The 13,509-nt window shown below is 54.2% G+C and overlaps 1 protein-coding gene across 1 annotated transcript in view; it reads left to right on the plus strand.

Moving 5' to 3' along the window:
* The first annotated feature begins 25 nt into the window (after window positions 1–25).
* Window positions 26–13,509, plus strand: part of ltbp3 (latent transforming growth factor beta binding protein 3) — a 35,738-nt gene continuing 22,254 nt past the window's right edge. Inside the window, exons 1-10 of the mRNA XM_033015374.1 lie at window positions 26–168; window positions 1,429–1,587; window positions 3,793–3,981; window positions 5,129–5,145; window positions 6,135–6,204; window positions 7,411–7,497; window positions 10,882–11,013; window positions 12,166–12,297; window positions 12,806–12,928; window positions 13,209–13,328. Of these exons, the coding sequence (XP_032871265.1) occupies window positions 63–168; window positions 1,429–1,587; window positions 3,793–3,981; window positions 5,129–5,145; window positions 6,135–6,204; window positions 7,411–7,497; window positions 10,882–11,013; window positions 12,166–12,297; window positions 12,806–12,928; window positions 13,209–13,328 (1,135 nt within the window). The 5' untranslated portion in view covers window positions 26–62. The remainder of the gene's footprint in view (window positions 169–1,428; window positions 1,588–3,792; window positions 3,982–5,128; window positions 5,146–6,134; window positions 6,205–7,410; window positions 7,498–10,881; window positions 11,014–12,165; window positions 12,298–12,805; window positions 12,929–13,208; window positions 13,329–13,509) is intronic.

Raw genomic sequence — 13,509 nt, forward strand, 5'->3', positions numbered from 1 at the left:
CCCTCCCTCCCTCCCTCCCTCTCTCCGCCTCTCTCTGTATTCCAGACATAAACGAGTGCCTGATGCTGGGCGTTTGCCAGAATGCGGAGTGCCTCAACACACAGGGCAGTTTCCGCTGCTCCTGTAAGTCGGGCTACACGATGGGACCGTCGCTGACACATTGCGTGGGTGAGTGGCGTGGACTGGCCCTGGAGCCACCGCCTGCTTCCCGGACACGGATTAGTGACTCCCAACTCCAGCAACAGTAGCTTCGTCCCCCCCCCCCGAATGGTGGGCCTGTTCGCCGGGCCTTTCATCGCCAGTCGCGGGCTTCAACATCGATCGCCTCGACGCAGCGGTTTGATTTTAAGCCGTTGAAAGGCCGATTCAGCCCTTAGAGAGCGTCTGATTAAGTCCAGGGGGGGATTGTCCACCACCTCTCAAAGAAGGGGGGCCGGTAGCGTGTGTGTCCCCCCCCGTCCCCCCCAGGATTTCCGCCCATGAATTGCCGTCGGGAATTTGTCCCGTATTTTTAACTTTTGCCCCTTATTTGGGAGTGAGAAAGTTGGCGACACTGAGTGCGGGGAGCGTCAGCGTTACAGTGAGGGGTGCATTAGGGGGTCGCCTGCTGCGGAGTTTTGGCCCCGGGGGGGGGGGGCGCACGCAAAGTCCAGCGCCCCGTCCAACTCGTGAACCGGCGATCGGCCCGTGGGAAGGAGGGGTGGTGGTGGTGGTGTCGGCGGTCAGCGAAGGCCCGAAGGTCGGACAGCTAGGCCGGGCTGCCGACCGATCCACGGGGCCATGGGCGAGGTGCTGCTGCTGCACTCCACGGGCTGCACCGCGTCGGGACGGGTGATGCGACAGTCCGACCCGACAGTCCCCTCGACCCGAGTAGCAGCGGTCAAATACAGGACAAGGGAGAAACCACTTTAGCCCAAATACACGGGATGTCCCGGCTAATACGGGAACCCTTGTGTGGGGGGGGGGGGGGGAGGTGTGAGGGGGATCTTATAGAAACTTACAAAATCCTTAAGGGGTTGGACAGGCTAGATGCAGGAAGATTGTTCCCGATGTTGGGGAAGTCCAGGACAAGGGGCCACACACACAGTTTAAGGATAAGGGGGAAATCCTTTAGGACCGAGATGAGGAAAACATTTTTTTTTCACACAGAGAGTGGTGAATCTGTGGAATTCTCTGCCACAGAAGGTAGTTGAGGCCACAGTTCATTGGCTATATTTAAGAGGGAGTTAGATGTGGCCCTTGTGGCTAAAGGGATCAGGGGGTATGGAGAGAAGGCAGGGATGGGATACTGAGTTGGATGATCAGCCATGATCATATTGGATGGCGAATGGTGCAGGCTCGAAGGGCCGAATGGCCTCTACTCCTGCACCTATTGTCTATGTTTCTATCAGTGTGTGAAGCCGTTGTCTTTGCTCTTTGACTCCACAGTGGAGCAGTCCGGTGAGAAGGGACCATGCTACCTGCTAGTGGACATGGCCAAGCGATGTACCTACCCTCTGGGTGGGGAACTGACCAAACAGATCTGCTGCTGCTCCGTGGGCAAGGCCTGGGGCTCCAGCTGTGACCCCTGCCCCATCTCTGGTACCGGTAAGTGTCCACCCCCCCCTCCTCCCTTCTCTCTCCCCGCAAACACTCATAGACAATAGGTGCAGGAGTAGAGGCCATTCGGCCCTTCGAGCCTGCACCGCCATTCAATATGATCATGGCTGATCATCCAACTCAGTATCCATACCTGCCTTCTCTCCATACCCCCTGATCCCTTTAGCCACAAGGGCCACATCTAACTCCCTCTTAAATATAGCCAATGAACTGTGTGGCCTCAACTACCTTCTGTGGCAGAGAATTCCACAGATTCACCACTCTCTGTGTGAAAAATGATTTTTCTCATCTCGGTCCTAAAAGACTTCCCCCTTATCCTTAAACTGTGTGTGTGGCCCCTTGTCCTGGACTTCCCCAACATCGGGAACAATCTTCCTGCATCTAGCCTGTCCAACCCCTTAAGAATGTTGTAAGTTTCTATAAGATCCCCCCCTCAATCTTCTAAATTCTAGCGAGTACAAGCCGAGTCTATCCAGTCTTTCTTCATATGAAAGTCCTGCCATCCCAGGAATCAGTCTGGTGAACCTTCTCGGTACTCCCTCTATGGCAAGAATGTCTTTCCTCAGATTAGGAGACCAAAACTGTACGCAATACTCCAGGTGTGGTCTCACCAAGACCCTGTACAACTGCAGTAGAACCTTCTCGGTACTCCCTCTATGGCAAGAATGTCTTTCCTCAGATTAGGAGACCAAAACTGTACGCAATACTCCAGGTGTGGTCTCACCAAGACCCTGTACAACTGCAGTAGAACCTTCCCTGCTCCTATACTCACTGGTCCCCCCCTCGGCTCCATCCAAGGGCCCAAGCAGTAGTTCCAGGTGCGGCAGAGGTTCACCTGCATCTCCTCCAACCTCATCCATTGCATCCGCTGCTCAACGTCGGTGAGGCCTAGTGCAGGCTTGGCGATCGCTTCGCCCGACACCTCCGCTCGGTTCGCAATAACCAACCCGACCTCCCGGCACTTCAACTCCCCCTCCCATTCCCAATCCCAATCCCAATCCGACCTTTCTGTCCTGGGCCTCCACCGTGGCCAGAGTGAGGCCCACCGTAAATTGGAGGAGCAGCACCTCATATTGAACTCCCAACTTCTAGACTCAATACTCTGACCGATAAAGGCCGATGTGCCAAAAGCCTTTTTGACCAGGCCTTCCACCTAGAGTCATCGAGTGTGGAAACAGGCCCTTCGGCCCAACTTGCCCACACACCGGCCAACAATGTCCCAGCTACACTAGTCCCACCTGCCTGTGTTTGGTCCATATCCCTCCAAACCTGTCCTATCCATGTACCTGTCTGTTTCTTAAATGTTGGGATAGTCCCAGCCTCAACCACCTCCTCTGGCAGCTCGTTCCATACACCCACCACCCTCTGTGTGAAAAACCTACCCCTCAGATTCCTATTAAACATAGAAATATAGATAATAGGTGCAGGAGGAGGCCATTCGGCCCTTCGAGCCAGCACCACCATTCATTGTGATCATGGCTGATCATCCCCAATCAATAACCCGTGCCTGCCTTCTCCCCATATCCCTTGACTCCACTAGCCCCTAGAGCTCTATCTAACTCTCTCTTAAATCCATCCAGTGACTTGGCCTCCACTGCCCTCTGTGGCAGGGAATTCCACAAATTCACACAACTCTCTGGGTGAAAAAGCTTTTTCTCACCTCAGTCTTAAATGACCTCCCCTTTATTCTAAGACTGTGTGTGTGTGTCCCCTGGTTCTGGACTCTGGGATATTAAATATTATCCCCTTCACCTTGAACCCGTGTCCTCTGGTCCTCGATTCCCCTACTCTGGGCAAGAGACTCTACCCGATCTATTCCTCTCGTGATTTTGTACACCTCTATAAGATCGCCCCTCATCCTCCTGCGCTCCAGGGAATATATACTCAGCCTGCTCGACCTCTCCCTGTAGCTCACCCCCTCTAGTCCTGGCAACATCCTCGTAAATCGTCTCCGCGCCCTTGACATGTTGACGATATTTGGGAGGCCACCTTCGGGGAACTTTGTACCTGAGACGCTGGGGGTTTCCTCCGGGATTATCTTGTTCCCGCGGCCCCATAACCCTCCCCTCATTCCCCCCTCCCTATAACGCCCCCCTCCCTATAACGCCCCCCTCATTCCCCCCTCCCTATAACGCCCCCCTCATTCCCCCCTCCCTTGCCGAGCGGGACATTAACCCTCGCTTGTCACAGCAGAGTTCCACGAGACGTGCCCGGCTGGGATGGGCTACCATTTCTCCAGCTCCCACCAGAAGATCAGCATCCCGCCCGGGAGCAGCATCACCGTGCGGATCGACGCCGACGGCAAGGCACGGATCGTCCAGGTGCCCGTCTTCGTGCCAACCGCCCCCCCCAACGAGGCCGCCCACAGGGACATCGCTGAAGGTGCGTGGTGGCGGCAGCTGGGGGCGTGTCACGCCTCACCCAACCCGCTACACCGGCACCGGCCCCACGCACACTCAGTCACGCACGCACACGGGTACACACGTACACACACACGGGTACACACGCACACACACACACGGGTACACACGTACACACACACACTTACGCTGTGATCGCCCCTGCACACGCACACACACACACACACACACTTACGCTGTGATCGCCCCTGCACACACACACACACACACACACACACACACACACACACACATACACACACACAACAACACACACACACACACACACACACACACACACACACACACACACACACACACACACACATACACACACACACACACACACACACACACACCAATACACACACACGCACACACACACACACATACACACACACACACACATACGCACGCATACACACACACACAGACACACACACACACACACACACACACACACATACACACACACACACACACACACACACACACATACACACACACACACACACACACATACACACACACACACACACATACACACACACACATACACATACACACACACACACATATACATACACACACACACACACCAATACACACACACACACACTATTGCCCGATGAGACAGACATTAGTCGGATGATTTGTGTCACCTGCTACCTCCATCCTACACCGGAAGGCAATGCAACCAAAACTCCAGTCTCCAGTCTTTAAGAAGGAACTGCAGATGCTGGAAAACCGAAGGTAGACTAAAATGCTGGAGAAACTCAGCGGGTGCAGCAGCATCTATGGAGCAAAGGAAATAGGCGACGTTTCGGGCCGAAACCCTGAAGGAAATAGGCAACGTTTCGGCCCGAAACGTCGCCTATTTCCTTCGCTCCATAGATGCTGTTGAACCCGCTGAGTTTCTCCAGCATTTCTGTCTACCTTCAGTCTCCAGTCTTTATTAACCGTGTTTCCCGCTTGCACAAACTTCCTCGGCGATAGAAACGTTGCCTGGGATGCACGATAGTCGCTTGCTTCCACTAACTCCACTCACAGCCTGACGTGACCATGTGCCACATAAAGTAACCTTGTCTCCCTCTCTCTCTCTCTCTCTCTCTCTCTCTCCCCCCGCACAGCTACCACCATCGCCCTGGTAAGTGGAGGGGCCCCCTAAACCGTCGCATCTTAAACCCCCCGCAGCCCAGTCCAGGTTTGGCCAGTCTATGACACCCACGTGTTCACAAGGACTCGAGGGGCCTGAGCTACAGGGAGAGGTTGGGGCAGAGGGCTGGGACTCCATTCCTTGGAGCGCAGGAGGATGAGGGTAGATCTTACAGAGGTGTACAAAATCACGAGAGGAATAGATCGGGCAGAGCCTCTTGCCCAGAGTAGGGGAATCGAGGACCAGAGGACATAGGTTCAAGGTGAAGGTGGAAATTATTGAATAGGAATCTGAGGGGTAACTTTTTCCACACAGAGGGTGGTGGGTGTATGGAACGAGCTGCCAGAGGAGGTAGTTGAGGCTGGAACTGTCCCAATTTAAGAATTTCCCCAACGTTTAAGAAACAGTTGGGAAAATGAAGGGAGACAAAAATGCTGGAGGAACTCAGCGGGTGAGGCAGCATCTATGGAGCGAAGGAAATAGGTGACGTTTCGGGTCGAGACCCTTCTTCAGACCGATGTGGGGGTGGGGGTGGGGGGGGCGGGAAGAAGAAAGGAAGAGGCGGAGACAGTGGGAGAGCTGGGAAGGGGAGGGGAAAGAGGGAGAAAGCAGGGACTACCTGAAATTGGAGAATTCAATGTTTATGCCGCTGGGGTGCAGACTGCCCAAGCGAAATATGAGGAGCTGCCCCTCCAATTTGCGGTGGGACTCACTCTGGCCATGGAGGAGGCCCAGGACAGAAAGGTGGGATTGGGAATGGGATTGGGAATGGGAGGGGGAGTTGAAGAGCTGAGCCACCGGGAGATCGGGTTGGTTATTGCGAACCGAGCGGAGGTGTTGGGCGAAGCGATCGCCGAGCCTACATTGAATCACTGCTGGGGGGGGGTATGGGGTCTGTGGTGACGGTGTACGTGGCCTGTCCGACATCCCGCTGGTCGGCAAACTGTTGTGTTCTTCCCTCTCCCTCCGGGGTCGACCAGCTCCCGACGTTCAGCCTCACGGAAAAGGTGTTCTCCGCAAGCTTCATCCCGTTCGGATCCAGATTCCCAGGTGAGTGATGTCTCGGAGCCAGAGACCGCGGGTTCGATCCCGGCCACGGGCGCTTGTCTGCGCGTTCTCCCCCGTGGACCGCGTGGGTTTTCTCCGGGCGCTCCGGGTTTCCTCCCACACTCTGAAGACGTGCGTGTTTTGTAGGTTAATTGTCAAGTAAATAGACAAACAATCCCTAGTGTGTGTCGGACGGTGTTTATGTTGCGGGGATCGCTGGCCCTTCGGCCCACCGTGTCCGCGCCGACCAGCGATCCCCACGTCCGCGCCCGCGTGTCCCTAGAGAGGCAACACGTGGTGTCTGGTTCTACTGCAGTTGTACAGGGTCTTGGTGAGACCACACCTGGAGTATTGCGTACAGTTTTGGTCTCCTAATCTGAGGAAAGACATTCTTGCCACAGAGGGAGTGCAGAGAAGGTTCACCAGACTGATTCCTGGGATGGCAGGACTTTCATATGAAGAAAGACTGGCAGACTCGGTTTGTACTCGCTAGAATTTAGGAGATTGAGAGGGGGGATCTTATAGAAACTTACAAAATTCTTAAGGGGTTGGACAGGCTAGATGCAGGAAGATTGTTCCCGATGTTGGGGAAGTCCAGGACAAGGGGCCACACACACAGTTTAAGGATAAAGGGCAAGTCGAGATTTTTTCCCACACAGAGAGTGGTGAATCTGTGGAATTCTCTGCCACAGAAGGTAGTTGAGGCCACACAGTTCATTGGCTATATTTAAGAGGGAGTTAGATGTGGCCCTTGTGGCTAAAGGGATCAGGGGGTATGGAGAGAAGGCAGGTACAGGATACTGAGTTGGATGATCAGCCATGATCATATTGAATGGCGGTGCAGGCTCGAAGGGCCGAATGGCCTCTACTCCTGCACCTATTGTCTATGTATCTATGTATCTATGATCATATTGAATGGCGGTGCAGGCTCGAAGGGCCGAATGTTTCTATGTTGATAAAAATGTTAATATTTTAATATGCTAACTTTGTGTTTGTAAAATACTAATTAAATGTAGGCAATCTTTGATCGTGTTACTACTTTGTATGTTTTGTTTGTTCTGAATAAAAGCATTTTGTACGGGGGGGGGAAAAAAAAAAGAAAAAAAAAGTTGGTCAGGTCAGCTGTTGGCAGCGACTGGATCGAACACCAGAAAGTTTCTGCCGTGCTGTGATTAAAAAGCTTTTATTTTTCCCTTGCTGCCTCACCAGTAGAATTGGAACCACGGCCAACTAGCCCAGCGGTCAAAGTCCTTCCTCCCGACCAGTCCATGGAGTTTGGGCCATCGCAGGTTGTAGGTAGGTGACGTGTAGTGATGCTCCACTCGCACACACACTCCCGGACTCTAGATGTGTCTCGTCAACGCTGGTTACCCTGGGGGGAGTGGGAGGTCAAGGGTGCTGTAGATAATCCTTGGTGGACAAAAATGCTGGAGAAACTCAGCGGGCGAGGCAGCATCTACGGAGCGGAGGGAATAGGCGACGTTTCGGGTAGAAACCTTCCTCACCGAGCCCTTCAAAAGACTATTTGGGCAGCCTCACAGCGCCAGAGACCCGGGTTTGATCCTGAACACGGGTGCTGTCTGTGTGGAGTTTGTCCGTCCTCCCCGTGACCTGCGCGGGTTCTCTCCGGGATCTCCGGTTTCCTCCCACACTCCAGGTTTGTAGGTTAAATGGCTTGGTATAATTGCAAATTGTCCCTAGTGTGTGTGTGTGTGTGGGATAGTGTTAATGTGCGGGGGTCGCTGGTCAGCGCGGACTCGATGGGCTGAAGGGCCAGTTTCCGCGCTGTATCTCTAAACTAAACTAAACCGATCTCGACCCGAAACGTCGCCCATTCCTTCTCTCCAGAGATGCTGCCTCACCCGCTGAGTTACTCCTGCCCTTCCCCATCGACACAAGGCTGTATCTCCTGGCGTGTCACAGTTCAGGCCAGGGACACCAGGTTTAGGCCTGGCATTGTCACGTATCTGAGGAAAGATGTGTCGGCTCTGGAGAGAGGGTCCTGAGGAGGTTTACAAGAACGATCCCAGGAATTAATGGATTAACCTTCATAGCAAAAGGATTTGAGTATAGGAGCAGGGAGGTTCTACTGCAGTTGTACAGGGTCTTGGTGAGACCACACCTGGAGTATTGTGTACAGTTTTGGTCTCCTAATCTGAGGAAGGACATTCTTGCCATAGACGGAGTACAGAGAAGGTTCTACTGCAGTTGTACAGGGCCTTGGTGAGACCACACCTGGAGTATTGCGTACAGTTTTGGTCTCCTAATCTGAGGAAGGACATTCTTGCCATAGAGGGAGTACAGAGAAGGTTCACCAGACTGATTCCTGGGATGTCAGGACTTTCATATGAAGAAAGACTGGATAGACTCGGCTTGTACTCGCTAGAATTTAGAAGATTGAGGGGGGATCTTATAGAAACGTACAAAATTCTTAAGGGGTTGGACAGGCTGGATGCAGGAAGATTGTTCCCGATGTTGGGGAAGTCCAGAACAAGGGGTCACAGTTTAAGGATAAGGGGGAATTCTTTTAGGACCGAGATGAGAAAATCATTTTTCACACACAGAGAGTGGTGAATCTGTGGAATTCTCTGCCACAGAAGGTAGTTGAGGCCACACAGTTCACTGGCTATATTTAAGAGGGAGTTAGATGTGGCCCTTGTGGCTAAAGGGATCAGGGGGTATGGAGAGAAGGCAGGGATGGGATACTGAGTTGGATGATCAGCCATAATAATATTGAATGGCGGTGCAGGCTCGAAGGGCCGAATGGCCTACTCCTGCACCTATTGTCTATTTGTAGAATTATTTTCCCCCTGTCCCACTTAGGAAACCTGAACAGAAACCTCTGGAGGCTTTGCGCCCCACCCAAGGTTTCCGTGCGGTTCCCGGAGGTTTTTGTCAGTCTCCCTACCTGCTTCCACTACCTGCAACCTCCGGCAACCACCTGCAACCTCCGGGAACCGCACGGAAACCTTGGGTGGGGCGCACAAAGTCTCCAGAGGTTTCCGTTCAGGTTTACCTAGTGGGACAGGGGCATTAGTGTTTGGCTCTGGAGCGCTGCATGTGGCTGCCATCTGGTGGTCAGAGCCAGAACCACAAACGCAGGGGCACCAAACTCAAAATGCTGGAAGAACCCAGTGGGCCAGGCAGCATCTGTGGAAGGGAATGGACCCGTGGCTTTTTGTACGGGCTGCAAGCAGCCACAGAGCCTGAGAGAGAGCTCGCATGTTGGAGGGTGTCTCGTTTTAGTTCGAGAACAGGCACAAAAAAGCTGGTGTAACTCAGCGGGACGGGCAGCATCTCAGGAGGGAAGGAACGGGCGACGTTTCGGGCCGTGGCCCTTCTACGCGTTTTGGTTATTGTCACGTGTGCCGAGGTAGAGTGAAAAGCCTTCTTGTTGCCTGCTAGCCACTCAGCAAGTGAAAGTTCGAAAGTGATAGGAGGAGAATTAGGCCACATTCGGCCCATCAAGTCCACTCCGCCATTCAATCGTGGCTGATCTATCTCTCCCTCCAAACCCCATTCTCCTGCCTTCTACCCGTAACCCCTGACACCGGCACTGATCACAGGTGTAGACTATACGTGATTGCAATCGAGCCTTGCACAGAGGGTGGTGGGGGTACGGAACGAGCTGCCGGAGGAGGTAGTTGAGGCAGGGACTATCCCAACGTTTAACAAACAGTTAGACAGGTACATGGATAGGACGGGTTTGGAGGGATGAGGGCCAAACGCAGGCAGGTGGGATTATGTGTAGATGGGGCATGTTGGTTGGTGTGGGCAAGTTGGGCCGAAGGGCCTGTTTCCACACTATGTGTGAGAGAGAGGGGTGTGAGAAAGAGAGTGTGTGAGGAGAGTGTGTGTGTGAGTGTGAGAGTGAGAATGAGTGTGTGAGAATGATTATGTGTGTGAGAGTCTGTGTGAGAGAGAGTGTGTGAGTGAGAATGAGTGTGTGTGAGTGAGTGTGAGGAGAGTGTGTGTGTGAGTGAATGTGTGTGAATAAGTGTGTGTGTGTGAGTGTGTGAGAATAAGTATGTGTGTGTGTGAGTGTGTGAGAATAAGTGTGTGTTTGTGTGAGTGAGTGTGAGGAGAGTGTGTGAGTGAGTGTGAGAGTGAGTGTGTGTGAGGGAGTGTGTGTGCGCTGAAGGTGTGTGTGTGCTGCGCCTGCCGTGTGTGTGTTCCTGGTGCGCGCCGTGTTGTGCGCCTCCGGGGATGCGCCTGAGTGTGAGAGTGAGTGTAAGAGAGAGAGAGAGAGAGTGAGTGTGTGTGTAAGTGTGTGAGTGTGAGTGAGTGTGAGAGAGAGAGAGCATGAGTGTGAGGAGTGTGTGTGTGTGTGTGTGTGGGAGGGAGAGAGAGGGGGAGTGAGTGTGAGAGTGAGTGTGTGAGAGAGAGAGAGTGAGTGTGTGTGTGTGTGAGTGTGTGTGTGAGAGAGAGAGAGAGAGTGAGTGTGAGGAGAGTGTGTGTGTGTGTGTGTGTGTGTGGGAGGGAGAGAGGGTGAGTGAGTGTGAGGAGTGTGTGTGTGTGTGTGTGTGGGAGGGAGAGAGAGGGAGAGAGAGAGACTGGTGGTCTACTGTGAAGAGGGGTTGATGGGCAGAGTGGGATGAAGGGTGTTGGATGGAGCTGAGGGAATGGGCCACATCTCGACAGACGCTGACAGTGAAATAAATGTTCCTTGTTTTCTCCCAGAGATGGACACGTGCAAAGTGAATCGAGGAATCTGTGGGCGCGGCGTGTGCGTCCACGATCCCACGGGCTCAGGCTACTCGTGTGCCTGCCACGCCGGGTACCAGCAGCATCCCCACTTCAAGCAGTGCGTGGGTGAGCATCTGAGGGACCCGTGTTAGCGCGCGGCCTTTCACCGCCTTCACCACGGTGGGAGGGGCGGGGCGGGGACCCCGGGTGGGGGGGGGGGGGGTACTGCAACGACCAGCCCCCTGCCAACCGCTTCTACATAGAAACATAGACAATAGGTGCAGGAGTAAAGGCCATTCGGCCCTTCGAGCCTGCACCGCCATTCAATATGATCATGGCTGATCATCCAACTCAGTATCCCATCCCTGCCTTCTCTCCATACCCCCTGATCCCTTTAGCCACAAGGGCCACATCTAACTCCCTCTTAAATATAGCCAATGAACTGTGTGGCCTCAACTACCTTCTGTGGCAGAGAATTCCACAGATTCACCACTCTCTGTGTGTGGGGAAAAACAATGTTTTTCTCATCTCGGTCCTTAAAGATTTCCCCCTTATCCTTAAACTGTGTGTGTGGCCCCTTGTCCTGGACTTCCCCAACATCGGGAACAATCTTCCTGCATCTAGCCTGTCCGACCCCTTAAGAATTTTGTAAGTTTCTATAAGATCCCCCCCTCAATCTTCCAGATTCTAGCGAGTACAAGCCGAGTCTACCCAGTCTTTCTTCATATGGGGAGAAGGCAGGAGAATGGAGTTAGGAGGGAGAGATAGATCAGCCACGATTGAATGGCGGAGTGGACTCGATGGGCCGAATGGCCTATTTCTACTCCTATCACTTTCTCTCTCTCTCTCTCTCTCTCACTCACACTCTCACACACACACACACACACCCTCTCACACACACTTATGACCTTATGAGGGGGTTAACCAATATGCTGAGAGCAGACTCAAAAAAAGCTGGAGGAACTCAGCGGGTGAGGCAGCATCTCTGGAGAGAAGGAATGGGCGACGATTCGGGTCGAGACCCTTCCCCAGAATCTGACCCAGTCTTCTTCAGACTGAGTCAGACTGAGAGGGAGATACAGAGATGTGGAAGTGCCAGGTGTGAAAACAAAACAAAGGGGAGGGAGATCTTGGAAGGAGACGGGCAGCATCTCTGGAGAGAAGGAACGGGCGACGTTTCGGCTCCTTCCCTCCAGAGATGCCGCCTGTCCTGCTGAGTTGCACCAGCGCGCTGCGTCTGCCTTCGACTTTAACGGCGCGCTCCTTGTCGCTCGCTAGACGTGGACGAGTGTGAGAATAATCCGTGCGGAGTCAGGAGGGGCAAGTGTGTCAATTCCATCGGCACCTACAGTTGCATCTGCTACAGTGGCTTCCACTTGCAAGAACTTCCGGAAGGCAGCACCTGTGTCGGTGAGCTTGCGTCTGTCTCCCCCCCCCCCCCCCAGTCTCTTCTGACCCCTCCCCCTCCAAACCCCCATTATCCCCTCCCCCTCCATCCCCCCGCCCAACGCCTAGAGGCGCCAACTCTCCCGCTCCCAAATAAGGAACAAAAAGGTCAAAAATATACGGGGCAAATTCCCCGACGGCAATTCGTTGACCGACTGGGCCGTGGCTGGGTGAATGATGAGTTGGCCCCGGGTGCTGGACTGCACGCAAAGCCCAGCCGACCGACCGACGAGGCCACTGGCGAGGTGCTGCTGCTGCACTCCACGGGCTGCACCACGCCGGGACGGGTGTGGCGCGGTCCGACCCGAGAAGCAGCGGTCAAACACAGGACGAACCGATTCAGCCCAAAATACACGGGACGTCCCGGCTAATACGGGAGAGTTGGCGACACTAGACCCTTCCCCGCCCCTGCACCCTGTCCCTGCCCACAGACGGGGTCTTCACCCCCCTGTGACGTGTGTGTGTGTTACAGACATTAACGAGTGTGGCGAGGGCATGCGTTGCGCCAATGGGGGGTGCGCCAACACCGAGGGATCCTTCTACTGCCACTGCCACACCGGCTACAGGCTGCTTGCACACCAGAACTCCTGCGAAGGTAACTCGTCACACTGACCCTCCACTCACGCATGCTCACCCTGAACCCTATGTGCTGCCCCCTCCCACCCTATCCCCCCCCCTCCCATTCCGCCCTTCCCCTTACCTCCCTCTCTCCCCTACCTCCTAATTCTACTCCTCTGTCTTGTGAACGGTCTCCGAGTCGCCCGACTTTCACCGCCGGCCGAGGGCGGGAGTCGCTCGGCTGCCGACGCCCCCCGCCTAATTCCCCCGGCGCTTGGGTTCAACAAGGTGACTGCCCTCCCTTCTCTTCCTCCTAGATATCAACGAGTGCCTCAACCCCGGCACCTGCCCGAGGGGGAAATGCAAGAACAGGCCGGGCACGCACGAGTGCGTCCCCTGCCCAGAGGGATACCGGAGCCAGGCCGGGGAGTGCTTTGGTAAAGATGCAACACGATACATAGAAACATAGACAATAGGTGCAGGAGTAGAGGCCATTCAGTCCTTCGAGCCTGCACCGCCATTCAATATGATCATGGCTGATCATCCAACTCAGTATCCTGTACCTGCCTTCTCTCCATACCCCCTGATCCCTTTAGCCACAAGGGCCACATCTAACTC

This window comes from Amblyraja radiata, chromosome 45, assembly GCF_010909765.2.
Source record: "Amblyraja radiata isolate CabotCenter1 chromosome 45, sAmbRad1.1.pri, whole genome shotgun sequence".
In the NCBI taxonomy this organism is placed as follows: domain Eukaryota; kingdom Metazoa; phylum Chordata; class Chondrichthyes; order Rajiformes; family Rajidae; genus Amblyraja; species Amblyraja radiata.